At 41.3% G+C, this 14,040-nt stretch overlaps 1 protein-coding gene across 1 annotated transcript in view; it reads left to right on the top strand.

Moving 5' to 3' along the window:
• The first annotated feature begins 4,957 nt into the window (after positions 1–4,957).
• MTURN (maturin, neural progenitor differentiation regulator homolog) overlaps positions 4,958–14,040 on the top strand; it is a 68,410-nt gene continuing 59,327 nt past the window's right edge. The window contains exons 1-2 of the mRNA XM_070767322.1: positions 4,958–5,028; positions 5,158–5,413. Of these exons, the coding sequence (XP_070623423.1) occupies positions 5,252–5,413 (162 nt within the window). The 5' untranslated portion in view covers positions 4,958–5,028; positions 5,158–5,251. The remainder of the gene's footprint in view (positions 5,029–5,157; positions 5,414–14,040) is intronic.

Below are 14,040 nucleotides of genomic sequence, written 5' to 3'. Positions count from 1 at the left end.
ACATAAAGAACACATTACTGTTCTTTCTTGCAGAAAAATGCTATGGCACCTCCTGATGCTACATATCGGTACAAGGATGTCAAAGCAGAAAAGGCAAGTATAATCGGCACACGATTCAGCTTCTGTGCATGTGCAGGAAGTGAAATATTGCGCAAGGATGCTCGCACATGCGAGATTTCTCTGATTTTAGGCAATTTCTTTTCTTGCCCGGAAGCAAAAAACCACCAAAAGTTGGCAAAATCTCTCACACACGAGCATCCTCATGCAAGATTTTGCTTGTGGTGCATGCGCAAAGCCAAATCTTACGCGAAGAGCATGTGTACACATTGGGGACGTGCAGCTGCATGCACATTGTGATTTTCATTACCACATTATAGTGTGGCCCATACCAAGTGCAGCCACTACTGATTCAAAGTTTACATGCAAACAAATGGATGGTTTCTGGTAATCATGATCTGACACCTACTGGATGAATGAGATGACCCACTATCACTCAAATTTGTGAATGGATGGAAACATCATGGTATTCAGTGAAGGATAAAATCATTACATGGTCATTCAAAAAAAAAAAAGGCATTATAATGCCTTTCAGTGGTTTTCAACCTTCCTAATACCACAACCCTTTAATACAGTTCCTCATGTTGTGGTGACCCCCAACCATAAAATAATAAAATTATTATGAAACTCATGGGTGGGTTCTAACTTACCTTGCTGCTGGTTCACTTCCTCCTGCACTGCACAGCCGTGTCTTGTGGGTGCATGTGCCCTTTGCACATGCATGCATGCATGCATCCACAATGCCATTTTTAAAAAAAAGAATGCAAAAGCGAAAACAAGATGGCAACGCATGCACAGTGCCAAAAATTCAGCTTCTACGCAAGCTCAGAAGTTCCCATGGTACAGGTACCACATTTTTTGGAGTATAAGATGCACTGGAATATAAGATGCACCTTAGTTTTGGGGGAGGAAAATAGGGAAAAGAACCTGCTTACCAGGTATTCATCTAGCTAGCATCCTTAGTCTGGTCAGCTTCAGCACATTTTTTTATCCTTTGGTTAAGGATTTAAAAAAAAATATTCTGAGAGGAACAATGAAAGAGCTGGCAACATCATTAGCACTTGGAAAGAAACAGTCTGTCAGCCTCGCTATGTTTCATCTCTCCACACGCTTCGGCTACCATGAGTAACGGGGGTGAGGGTGGGGTATGGGATATTTGGCAGGGGAAGATTCTGGAGGGCCCTGATAAGTTTTGCTTTCCCGGCAAAGGCCAGGATAACTTTCAATTTCCTGGAAAGGAGGATACATTCCATAAGTATGGCATGGGGTGAAGATGCATCCACCTGACAAAGATGGACAATGGGGATTGGCTATTTCCCAAAGGGGGACAAGTAGGATTTTTTTTAATATGAGCTACTGTCGCACCTTTTTCTTTAGTCTTTGCTATGCTCGATGCTTTCATTACTGATTTGAATCAAATTCACTTTTGAAGTTCAAAATGGTTTTATTTTTCTTAAATTCCAATTGAAGCTGACACCATGTGAGTAAGTAGAGCAATGGAAAAAACTTAGGGCGTGGAAAAAAATCTTATTTGCAGTGAGTAACAATGAAAGAGCTTTCAAGTGGGTTAGAGCTGGGAATATTGTTAGCACCTGGTTAGGGCTGGAAAGAAACATTTGGAGCAAGTCAGACCAATGGAGAAAAAACCTGCAAAGACTTAGGGCTTGGAAAACATTATTTGCAGAGAGTAACAATGAAAGAGCTTGGGTACATTAATAGCCTCTGGTTAGGGCTGGAAAAAAATATCTGGAGCAAGTAAAGCAATGAAAAAATAAACCCTGCAAAGACAGGGTTTGGAATACATTATTGGTAGAAAGTAACAATAAAAGAGCTTGCAAGCCAGTAAGAACTGGGAAATCATTAGCATCTGGTTAGGACTGGAAAGAAACTTACTCAGAGCAAGTTAGAATAATTAAACAAACCCTGCAAAGACTTAGGGCTTGGAAAACATTCTTCACAGAAAGAAGCAATGAAAAAGTCTGCAAGGTAAGAGCTGGGAAGAGCGTTAACAGCTAATTAGGGCTGAAAAACAAAGGTACATTCAGAATATAAGATGCATCCTAATTATCAGCCTCTTTTAGGGAGGAAAAAGGTGTGCCTTATACACCGAAAAATATGGTATTTATTTTTGCAGTACAGTGTTCCCTTAATTTTCGCGGGTTCGAACTTCGCGAAGTCTATACCATGGTTTTTCAAAAATATTAATTAAAAAATACTTTGCGGGTTTTCCCCCCATACCAGTTTTTCCCACCTGATGATGTCATATCTCATCGCCAAACTTTTGTCTGCTTTTAATAAATATTTTTTTAATAAACTTTAATAAATAAACATGGTGAGTAATAATCTAAATGGTTGCTAAGGGAATGGAAAATTGCAATTTAGGGGTTTAAAGTGTTAAGGGAAGGTTTGTGATACTGTTCATAGCCAAAAATAGTGTATTTACTTCCGCATCTCTACTTCACAGAAATTCGATTTTCGCGGGTGGTCTCAGAACGCATCCCCCGCAGAGAGCAAGGGAACACTGTATATATACATGTAGGCGGACATATCTGGAGATGGATAGAGAAGCTGTGTCTCAGTTCCTAAGATCATTGGGAATATGTTTATTCCAATAGTCTTTGGTGACCCCTATGAAAGAGTTGTTCGATCCCCAAAGGGGTCATGACCCACAGGTTGAGAAATGCTGTCCTAGATGGAACTGAAGATGATATCATATATGACAGTAGCCAAGAAAGTGATTGTGAGCACTTCCTAAATTCTGACGCTAGCGATGATGAGTAATTGGAGTTTCCAGAAATTAGAAGAGTGCTTGAATCTTAAAGTCTCTCCTCATTGGTTAATCATAGTGATGATAGTTCTTAATACGGCTGTTGACTTTACATGGTTGTAAAAATTATACTATATTTTATTAAATATATTACTACACTATTTGGTTCAGAATATTTTTTTTCTTGTTTTCCTGTTCTATTTTTTTAATAAACTTTAATAAATAAACTTTTATAAATATTTTTTTCTTTTCCTGTTCTAAAACCTAGGTCCGTCTTATAGTCAGGTGCATCTTATATTCTGAAAAATACGGTAAGTTACAGCAGCTATGATCAGCTGGCTAATCAACCTGGTTTGTGGAAACATCTAGGTTCACTGTGTCACCTGATTATATTGCTAGCTTGCAGAAAGAGGCCATTAGAGGTTACTGCACAGATTTATTTTATAAATCCTAATAAGAGTACAGTAATTCATGGAATAGTAGGTTTCAAAAGAAAATTTACAGAATGAACTAGTGTGAACTAGTACACAGATTTTTAATCAATAGTCTGGAAGCTTCATGCTATACAGGTAATCCATAAATAGTTGCAATATAATGAAAAAGAACATTCATTCACCTTTTTTTTTCTGATGATGGAGAACAAAGACATTTTAACCATTTAAGGAGTAGATGAATTAGACCTTCCCACAAAGCCAATCATTTCATTAGTAAATTGATTTTGAAACTGAGGTTACAGATAATTAGTCTAAAATTATCCTTTGCTGTGTGAAGGCTGCTTCTTTGTTTCAATGAGAAAAAAATTATCACAAAGACAATGGGATGCTGTGGTGATTTAGTAGCTATGAAACAGGGAAAACACTGAGAGGTATGATAAGGCAGTAATTTATCCCACCAAATCTCAGCTATCCTCAAGGTTTAACTGCAAAAATGTATTCCAACAATTTGTTATATTGGAGCCAGAAATGAATTGGATCTGTTGTTCACAAAAATGGTGGCATGTGAGTAAACAAATGCAAGTATTTTTCAGAAGAGAACAAATGGCATATCAGAAAGGCCATAAATATACTAGTGCCCTATATGTTGCTGAGCAATGGGGAAGAGGAGGTTCAAGAATCATTAAATTAAAAAAATTCAATTTAGAGGCCAAAAGATGAAACCATACTGACAGGTTTTTGCCCATATAAGATGGACAAAATCCAAGAATGACAATTCAAAAAATCCCTTCAAGTATATTATGGTTCTGAACAGTCTAAAATTACTGTAGTAACAGTGTCCAGTTATAGAGGGGACTGCCTTAATGTTTGTTTATTCATTAGGTTGTTTTAATCACAATGATTTAGAAGCCCTCTGGTGATTAATGTAAGAAAGGATGTAAAACATATTATAAAACAATAAACACTTACTGTACAAAGCATTATGATCACACTTTGATGGCTAAAAGGAACATGGTGGTGTGTGCCTTCTGACCACACAAGATGTGAGGGTGGAGGGAGGGGCATACTAAGTTTACAGGCTTTTCACTTACACATATCGCCTTCCAATTTAAATAATTAAATCATTAAAAATGCCAGCCAGAGACATCTGTGTAAAACATAACACCATACCGGCCATATTTTTAAAGACTAGAATTTAAAAAAAATTACACTACTGAAATGTAACAAAAGACCACTGTTACACTTTTAGTTTTGAGATTCACCTTAATATTCGAAAATGCAAGTTCCACTTTAGTTGAATTTGTTAAAGATCCAGAATGTTGAATGCGATTTTGTAAGACTCTAATGCATTCAATTGCTTTGGAGTAGGCCCAACTTGGTTTTTGTTTTGGAGCAAAAATCGACGTAGAGAAAAAGAGTTGTCATTCAAATATTGGCAAGGGCCTTTAGAACTTAGGATATCCGGTTTTATTTATTCGGGCTAGCAGAATATTTCAAAAAGTACTATTTTACGTTAATAGGAGGTGTCTTCAAGCAGGTGGAGAAGTGGATGCAGCTCGCGAGCTTAACAGAAGTCTCGGGTTTGAGAAGACCAGGAGGATCCAAGTAGGATCCGGCAAAATCCAGCTTTTCCCCACACCCGTTAATTGACCCCCCACAAAACTTAGCGCAGTTGCCCTGAGCTTATGTTAGGCGGCCGCCTAAGAGGAAAAGGCGGTGGCAGGAGGCGGGGAAAAGACAGTGAGGCAGCAAAGCAGCCCTCTATACTCAGTATGTAAACAATATATGGAAGTTATCAAGTAATGTTAAGCTAGTAAGCAGCAAAATCACCAGGGTGTAAAGGAGGCCCCTGGCCTGAAGCGCCCCCCAGTAATCCTTCCTTTTCCCTACCCACAAAAGGGCCGACTTGCCTGGTTTCCTAGCGGGCGAGGAGAACAGAATCGGATACAGTCACATACCGAGGAAGGAGAAGCTGAGGGCAGTACAGAAGAGGATGGATTTCCAGCAGCTGGCTGACGTTGCGGATAAATGGTGTTCCAACACCCCCTTTGAGCTTATTGCCACGGAGGAGACCGAGAGGAGGATGGATTTCTACGCAGACCCAGGCATTTCTTTTTACGTCTTGTGCCCGGAGAACGGATGCGAAGACAATTTTGTAAGTGGAGGAAGAGGAGGTGGGCGAGTGAATGAGTGAGCGGGAACCATCGTTTTTTGGTCGGGGCAAAAGGCTGTGGAGCGGGGAGGCTGCTCGCGGTTTTTGATTTCGTCCAAGTTCCATTCCTCCTCTCCCCGCTCGTTTGCGGGGGAAAAGAGACGTTTTTCCCTTTCTTCTCCCACACTTAACTGGATGGAAGGAAGATGGAAGAGCCTTCCATGAGTGAAAAGGACGTCCAACCTATTTATTCTGGATCGTTTTTGGGAAGTCTAGCAAGACATTATTATTGCTCTTTCCTCTCCGCCCCTCCTCCCCCAATTTCCAGAACATAATGGAAATGTCATCTGAGTTTTTTTATTCATATTGGTCCAAAAAGGTTAAATGGTGAAGTGTGTGTTTTGGTGTGGTATACATCATGGCCTATTGTGGCAGCTAAACAATAACCATTTACTGTGATTTTTCCCACTCTGTCATCTATTCAGCATGTGAAATACAACCTTTGCTTGTTTGCTAAGGGCTATTGCTTCTCTCAATTTCTCTTAAATTCTAGTTAGCATTTGTCTCCCCTCAGGATTGTGTTTGTGCTCTAGAACTTTCAGAGCATCAGAAAAGGATCTCTGGGGTTATGTAGAGCAGTGTTTCCCAACCTTGGCCACTTGAAGATATTTGGACTTCAACTCCCAGAATTCCCCAGCCAGCATTCGCTGGCTGGGGAATTCTGGGAGTTGAAGTCCAAATATTTTCAAGTGGCCAAGGTTGGGAAACACTGATGTAGAGCAGTGTTTTTCAACCAGTGTGCCACGGAACATGGTCAGGTGTGCCGCGAGAGGGGAGAGAGAAAGAGAAAGAAAGAGAGAGAAAGAGAGAAAGAAAGCAAGAGAGAGAGAAAGAAAGCAAGAGAGAGAAAGAGAGAGAGAGACACTGAGGGAGAGAGAGCAAGAGAGAAAGAGAAAGAAAGAGGGGGAGAGAGAAAGAGAGAAAAAAAGAGAGAGAGTGTGAGAAAAAGAAAGCAAGAGAGAGAGCGAAAGAAAGCAAGAGAGAGAAAGAGTGAGAGAGAGAGAGAGAGAAAGCAAGAAAGAGAGAGAGGAGAGGAAGGGAGAGAGAGAGAAATGAGAGAGAAAAAATAAATGAGAAAATGACTGAGGCGGAGAATGAAAGGAAAGAGAGAGAAACAAAAGAGAGAGAGAAGTGACTCTTGATTTAAAGCACCCAAAGAATAAGAGAGGAAAACTCCCAGCCCTCACCTGTTTTTGGAAATGGTTCAAGAGTGTGTATACACACACACACACACGCACATACACAAGGGGGAGATAATATGTTTAATATGTATTGTCTTAGAGTGTCATTTTGTGTCATTTTGGTTGGTGGTGTGCCCAAGGATTTTGTAAATGTAAAAAATGTGCCGCGGCTCAAAAAAGGTTGAAAATCACTGATGTAGAGTATGTAACTGTATGTAACTTGAGCTTTGGAAGTAGAATCACATCTAGATTACTTTGAGAACAGAAATTTCAGATACTGATTGAGTTCACCACAGTTTGGCTAAGGAACCCAAAGTTTATTCTGGTTTTCTAATCCTTGGGGGCTTAAAAATATATGGACTTTTACTTCCAGAGTTCCTCAGCATGACTGAATGAGAAATTATGAGAATTGAAGTCCACATATTATCAAGTCAAAATTGAAAAACACTGGTTTATTCTGTTAACCAAGTATTTTGTTACCCTTAGTACACTTCAGCCATGTGGCCTTGGTTTTATACAAAGGCTGGGCCAAACTGTTTCATTAGCTGTTACTGATTTAGTATGTCATGGTAGCATCAGTAGACAATATGATTATTTATCAAGTATACTGAATATTATCTGAAGAGCCAAGAGTTCCCAATGTTACTTGATACATGGCTTTCCCCTTTTGCAGTTATCTATAGCAAACTCCTTTTTCTATTTTCATGTGATGCTTAGCACAAAACTGGTAGTTTTAAGCTATTCTTAAATATCAAAGCAAGAGTTTTCTCCAAAAACAGGTTTTGCCATGGATGCAATCAGACTCATTTTACTAATAGTTGATTAAGAACATCTATAAAATGTGATCAGTCTGGCATTTATTGACCATTTTGATTAGTATGAATTGTCTTTCTCCACTTCAAATTTTGGGTACTGTTTTTAAGGGTCTGCTTTTGATAGGGAGCAAGTCTAGGTCTTTCAAATTCAGCTCACCTTGTTTGATCACTACCAGTAGGCCTGAAACTGATTCCTGGACAGAGAACTTAAAATCAGCTGAATAGTGATTATAGTGGGATTGTATAATAGACCAAAGAAAGAGAAAATTCACTCTTCCTATACTCTCCATGGCATGATTCTTTCCATGCCAGTTTTCACACTACTTTTTGAATGGGGTTGAAAGGTGGTTTAAGTCACATTGATTATAGCTGCCCAAAATATTTGAGCAAGTCCAGAGATGTTTTGCCAGAAAGCTAAATAGTCTAGTCATCGATTAGCACTTACCCCCTGTTCCAGCTCCAGACCACGTTAAGAATTTAATTTAATTTATTTGACTTCTATGCTGCCCAATCCCAGTGGGACTCAAGGCAGCTTACAGCAAAAATAGTACATGCAATAAACAAGTCAAATAATTAATAATAAGAACATTTAAAAAAACATAATAAACCAAAAAAGAATGAACCAATCGAATCCACAATTATAAAGAACAGTTGCGGTTGGATGTAATAAGTCATTACAATTCACCGATGAGGATGGTAGATGTCCCCCCACCCAACACATCAGTTGGTGACTTTGAGTGGAGGGTGATGGAAACAAATGTTGTATATACCCTCCACCACCACCACCAAGATTTTTTTTTTTTGAAAAACCACTGTGGAAAAATGTATTTAATAATTTAAGCAAACAAATGGTTTTAGAATGGGACATACCTTCCTCAACCAGGTCTGTCTGTCTATAGAACATGACAGGCAGGAGATAGCTATTTTCTGCCAACAGCATGTCTTAGTTTGCCAGAGTAGCAAATGTCTCACCTTTCTCTTAGTAATAATAGAGATAAAAAGCAAAACTAGTTTGGTTAACTATAACAGGAAAAGGCAATTTGTGTTATTTTATAACTGCTAATCTACTCATTAACTCAAATTCTCAATCAAAGCTTTTTGGATGAGAAGCAAAATGTTTTCAAGGAAAAAGCCCAAGAAAGTCCAGTTGCCTTTTTGAAAAAGCGCTTTTTGGATAATCATAACCTGGATAATTGGCAATCTCCTTAGACTTATAGACTTTGAAAACTGGACATCTAGAGATTGCTGCAAAAATAAATGTAATAGGAATCAACTTTGTGCCTTTTTTATACTTAAGTTTTTATTTTATGTCTGTCTGTCTGTCTGTCTATCTATTTATTTTGACTTATATGTCGCCCTCTCCCACAGGACTTAGAGCGGCTCAGAACAATGAAACAGTATAGTAAAAGTCAAATTCAAACATTAAAACAGTAAAGCTTATTCATAAAAATCTTCAACACGAAATCTTCTCAATAGATACCGATGATGCAGATAGACTTTTAAATGTCAGAATGTCTAGTCCAATAGGGGCGCTTAGTATATATAATTTGTATGCACCAAACGCAGACCAGCATACTTATTATACTGAGATCCAATACCGATTATTAGGAGACTCCTTCCCTAATAAGATATTGGGGGGATATAGGAATGAAGTTGTCTCACTGCTGGAGGATAGGAAATGAAATATGAGCATTGTAAATGCACTGGGGGAAACCCAAACTTGCCTTGCAAACTTCCTAGGTAACACCCAACTACTGGACAGTTGGCATTTCATGCATCTGAATGGGAGAGAATACAGTGATCTCTCGATTAGCGCGGGGGTTACGTTCCAAGACCTCCCGCGCTAACCGATTTCCGCGTTATACTGGATGCGGAAGTAAAAACCACCATCTGCGCATGTGCGCCATTTTTTCATGGCCGCACATGCGCAGATGGTGGAGTTTGCGTGTGGGCGGCGGGGAAGACCAAGGGGAGGTTCCTTCAGCCGCCCAACAGCTGATCTGCTCCGCAGCGCGGAAGCAGCGAGGAGCCGAAGATGGGGTTTCCCCGTTGCCGCGCTGCGGAGCGGATCAGGTGTTGGGCGGCTGAAGGAACCTTCCCTTGGTCTTCCCGCCGCCCAGGCAAAGGGGAAACCCCAAGATCACTTGCCGCTTGCCGTATTGCAGCTTGGAGCCTTGCTTCGCCTCCTTCGCTGCAATACGGCAAGCGGCAAGCTGCCTGGGCGGCGCTGGGGCCATGCGGAGCCGCTCATCTAGGGGGGCGTGGACCGGCAAGGTGCCCTCCGCTCTCTCTCTTTCTCTACCTGTTACTGGTGTGGTATAAGAGAGAGAAAGAAAGAGAAAGGAGGGCGACTTGCCAGTCCACGCCCCCCTGGATGAGCGGCCCCGCATGGCCCCAGCGCCGGACTCCGTTGCCGAACGCCGAAACCGGAAGGGGCGAGGTGGGGGGGGGAGAACGGGAGGCTCAGCATTCCGTCAGTCGCAGCGCTGGCTGTCAACTTTTCTTTTTAGCACTGGGGAGGCAAGTCAGCTCCTGCCCAGTTTTAAAAAGAAAAGTTGACAGCCAGCGCTGCGGCTGACGGAATGCTGAGCTTCCCGTTCTCTCTCCGCCCCCTCGCCCCTTCGCCCCCCTTTGTTCCTAGGAGAAGTGCTGGTGAGGAGCAGAAGGTCTGTCTTGCCTCAATCCCCAGCACTTCTCCTAGGAACACAGGGAGGCGAAGGGGCGAGGGGGGGGGGAGAGAAAACGGGAGGCTCAGCATTCCATCAGTCGCAGCGCTGGCTGTCAACTTTTCTTTTTAGCACTGGGGAGGCAAGTCAGCTCCTGCCCAGTTTTAAAAAGAAAAGTTGACAGCCAGCAATTGTTCCGCTGCCGCCAGCATGGCCTGGCTGGCAGCGGAAGATGTAACGGAGCCCACGGGGGATTCGCCTTCCTCCCACCTGCAGCCGAGACTGATCGTGGGCTCCTTCGCAACCTCGGAGAGCTTCCAGGGCATGAAAGCTCACGAAAACCAGGAAGCTCTCCGAGGTTGCGAAGGAGCCCACGATCAGTCTCGGCTGCGGGCGGGAGGAAGGCGAATGCCACGGGGCTGGGCTCGGCTCCCCCCTCGGCTCCCCCCCTTACCAGCCCCGCCGCGGAAGGCTCCATTCTGTTCCCTGCCGGCCCGATTGAGCGGCCGGCGGTCTCCATTCAGGGAACCGGCACCCAGCGTCCCCACGCCGCCTCCACCTCCCGATAATGCGCCCGACCTCTGCCTCTCTCTTTCTCTCTCATATACCACGCCGGCAACAGGGAGAGAAAGAGAGAGAGAACTAGCGTGGACTTATTTTTTATTTTTTAATATTTTATTTTAATTTTTTATTTTTTTAATTAATATTTTTTGAAAAACCGCGTTGCAGCGTTTCGCGCTAATCGAGACCGTGCTAATCGAGGGATCACTGTATACCCATTATTCACACCCCCATGACTCATGGTCACCTATTGACTATATTTTACTCAACCTATCCCTCCTACCTAGTGTTCTGCCGGCGGGTGCCACACGCCCTTAATTACAGTTTAATTAATCCAAAAAGACACACACACAGAATATAATGCAAATAAATGTTCTTTATCAACAGAAAAGAAAAACCTCCCTTTTAAACTTCAAATTTCTTGTACAAACAAGGCACACTTGGAATACAATCCAAGAATGATGTCCCGTAATAAATCCAATTACTAACCCAGTAACTGGGAATTGGTTCACAGCTACTGTTGTCCAAACGCTGATAAACACTCACAATGAAGTTTAGTCCAGAGACCGGAAATCCTAACAAAGTCTTGAATACAGCAAGGCACGGTCTTGATGAACTATGATCAGATAATCTTCCACAACGGCTAAGCCAGCACGCTGCTCTTTTATCAGCAGCTCTAATTACTGGAGCCCCACCCAACCACAGGTGGCCTCTTATCTCCTATAATATGTCTTAAGTTGTTCTCTCCTATGTATAGCTCTATGCATGCGTGGGTCTGTCATAAGTTCCTCATCGGAATTCAACGAAGATAAGGAAGATTGATCTCCTCCTGGGCTGTCAGCCAAGCCCCCCTCTTCCATCTCACCCACTCTTCCTTCGTCATCGGATAAGTCACTAGCTGACTTTGTTGGGAGCAAAACAGGCCTCGGACTTGTGGATGTTTCCCCCACATCCACCTCCACATTCCTTGGGGCAGGAGCTGGGCCAGAGCTAACCAGAACACCTAGGAACTCATCAGTAAATATTGAAGATTTAGTAATTTCAGATCATTCTCCTGTTTCATTGAATATGCAAGAAATATACCCAAAAGGTTTATTTTGGGTATATTTCTTTTTAGAAATATAGAGTTTACTGAGTGGTTAAGGCAGTGGTGTAAAGCTGAAGGTATTGGATATGTTAGTCATGATGTTAGTAGGCGGTCTAATAGGGAGTTGTTTAAGAGGGAGGATTTGCATCCGTCATACAGAGGTACCCAGGTGCATGGTGAGGAGTTCAGAACTTTTTTGGACAGGCATTTAAACTAGGTAAAGGGACAGAGATGTAATCGATGTGGATGATTTCTGTCCCCGGACAGTGAGGATAAATCAGTTTGCTGAAATTTATGAAAAGCGAGCTATCAATGAAATAGGTGTAGTTGTTGAGGATAAGGGACAAACAAATAATGATAATAATTTATTTGGGTAATGTGCACAAATGCTTGAAGCTTGAGCAACACGCTCTGTGATTTAATGGCCATAATATCTAGAGATAATTTGGATCTGGTTGCCATAACTGAGACATGGTTTAAGCCAACTTCAATGAATGGGAAATATCCATACCAGGATATGCATTGTATAGGAAGGATAGAGTAGAGAGAAGGGGAGGTGGGGTAGCCATTTATGTTAAGGAAAGTCTAAAAGCAACACTAATTCAAAATACATGTAAAGAGCTGGAGACTCTCTGGGTTTGCATGCAAACTAAGGAGGGTTCTGTCATTAGAATTGGGGTGATCTATAGGCCTCCAGGGCAATCTGAGGATTATGACAACAAGATGGTGGATGAAATTACCCAAATGGCGGTAAAGGGAGATATTGTGATTATGGGTGATTTCAACATGGCTGATGTTAACTGGAATATCCCTAGTGCCCTTACATGCAAAAGTAAGAATATAGTAGAGGCCCTTACAAGAGCAGCTCTGGCACAGCTGGTTAAGACACCAAATAGAGGGGAGAATATTTAGTTTTTACGAATGGGAACCGGGTTTCAGAGATTAAGGTGGGAGAAAACCTAGGTTGCAGTGACCACCGATGTTTGTGGTTTGATGTAAAAACTGATTGTGAGCAATCCTATACTACAACCAAAGTATTGGATTTCAGAAAAACAAATTTAAATAAAATGGGGAAATACTTAAATAATGAATTAAAGGGCAGGGATAAAATGGCAGGAGCAAGCACCCAGTGGACTGTATTAAAAAGGCCATCTTAAAAGCCACTGGACTGTATGTAAGACAAATAACTAAAGGTAAAAGAAAGAAGAAACTGCTATGGTTTAGTAATGATGTAATGGCTATAGTCAATGAAAAAAGTCTGCCTATAGCAGGTATAAAGAGTCTGGAAGTATGGTTGACACAGAGGTGTATAAAATGAGACAGAAAGAGGCGAAACAGATAATATATGCTGCTAAGGCCTCAAAAGAGGAAGAAATTGCCAAATCTGTGAAGAAGGGGGATAAAATCTTTTTCAGGTATATTAGTGATAGGAAAAAGAAAAACTGCAGCATCACAAAGCTTAGTACTGGAGATAATACATACATTGATGGGAATAAGGAGGTCGCTGACCATTTCAATAGCTACTTCTGTTCAGTTTTCTCAGAAGGCAGCTTACAATATAATACTATGGGTGGATATAACATTGCTTCCATTTGTAGGGATTCAGCTCCAGTGATCTCAGAGGCCGATGTCTTAGAAGAACTTGAACGATTAAAGACAAATAAGGCAATAGGGCCAGATGGCATCCACTCCAGAGTTCTTAAAGAAATCAGATATGTGATTGCTATCCCCCTAACTGATTTGTTTAACCAATCCCTTTTAACAGGAGATGTTCCTGATGATTGGAGAATGGCCAGTGTTGTGCCTATCCACAAGAAGGGCAGTAGAGAAGAAGCTAGTAACTACAGGCCAGTTAGCTTGACATCAGTTATAATTAAAATGATGGAGACTATTCAAAAAGAGGATAAATCAGCACCTAAAAACCAATAACTTATTTTCCCCAAACCAGCATGGCTTTATTGAGGGCAAATCATGTCAGACTAATCTCATTGAATTCTTTGACTATGTCACAAAGGAGTTGGATGCAGGTGTTGCCGTGGATATTGCCTATCTGGACTTCAGCAAAGACTTTGAAACGGTTCCACATGAAGAATATATGTGTATGTATAGAATATACAATATGTATATGTAAAGAATATATGTAATATGGTGAATGATTTAGCTTTATTAGATAAGTGGTCAAAGCAATGGAAACGCCAGTTTAAGGTTTCCAAATGTAAAATAATGCATTTGGGGAAAAGGAATCCTCAATCTGAGTATT

The sequence above is a fragment of the Erythrolamprus reginae genome, chromosome Z (genome assembly GCF_031021105.1).
Source record: "Erythrolamprus reginae isolate rEryReg1 chromosome Z, rEryReg1.hap1, whole genome shotgun sequence".
Lineage (NCBI taxonomy): Eukaryota > Metazoa > Chordata > Lepidosauria > Squamata > Dipsadidae > Erythrolamprus > Erythrolamprus reginae.
Note: the sequence above shows the minus strand (reverse complement) of the source record. Positions and strands in the feature narration are given on the sequence as shown.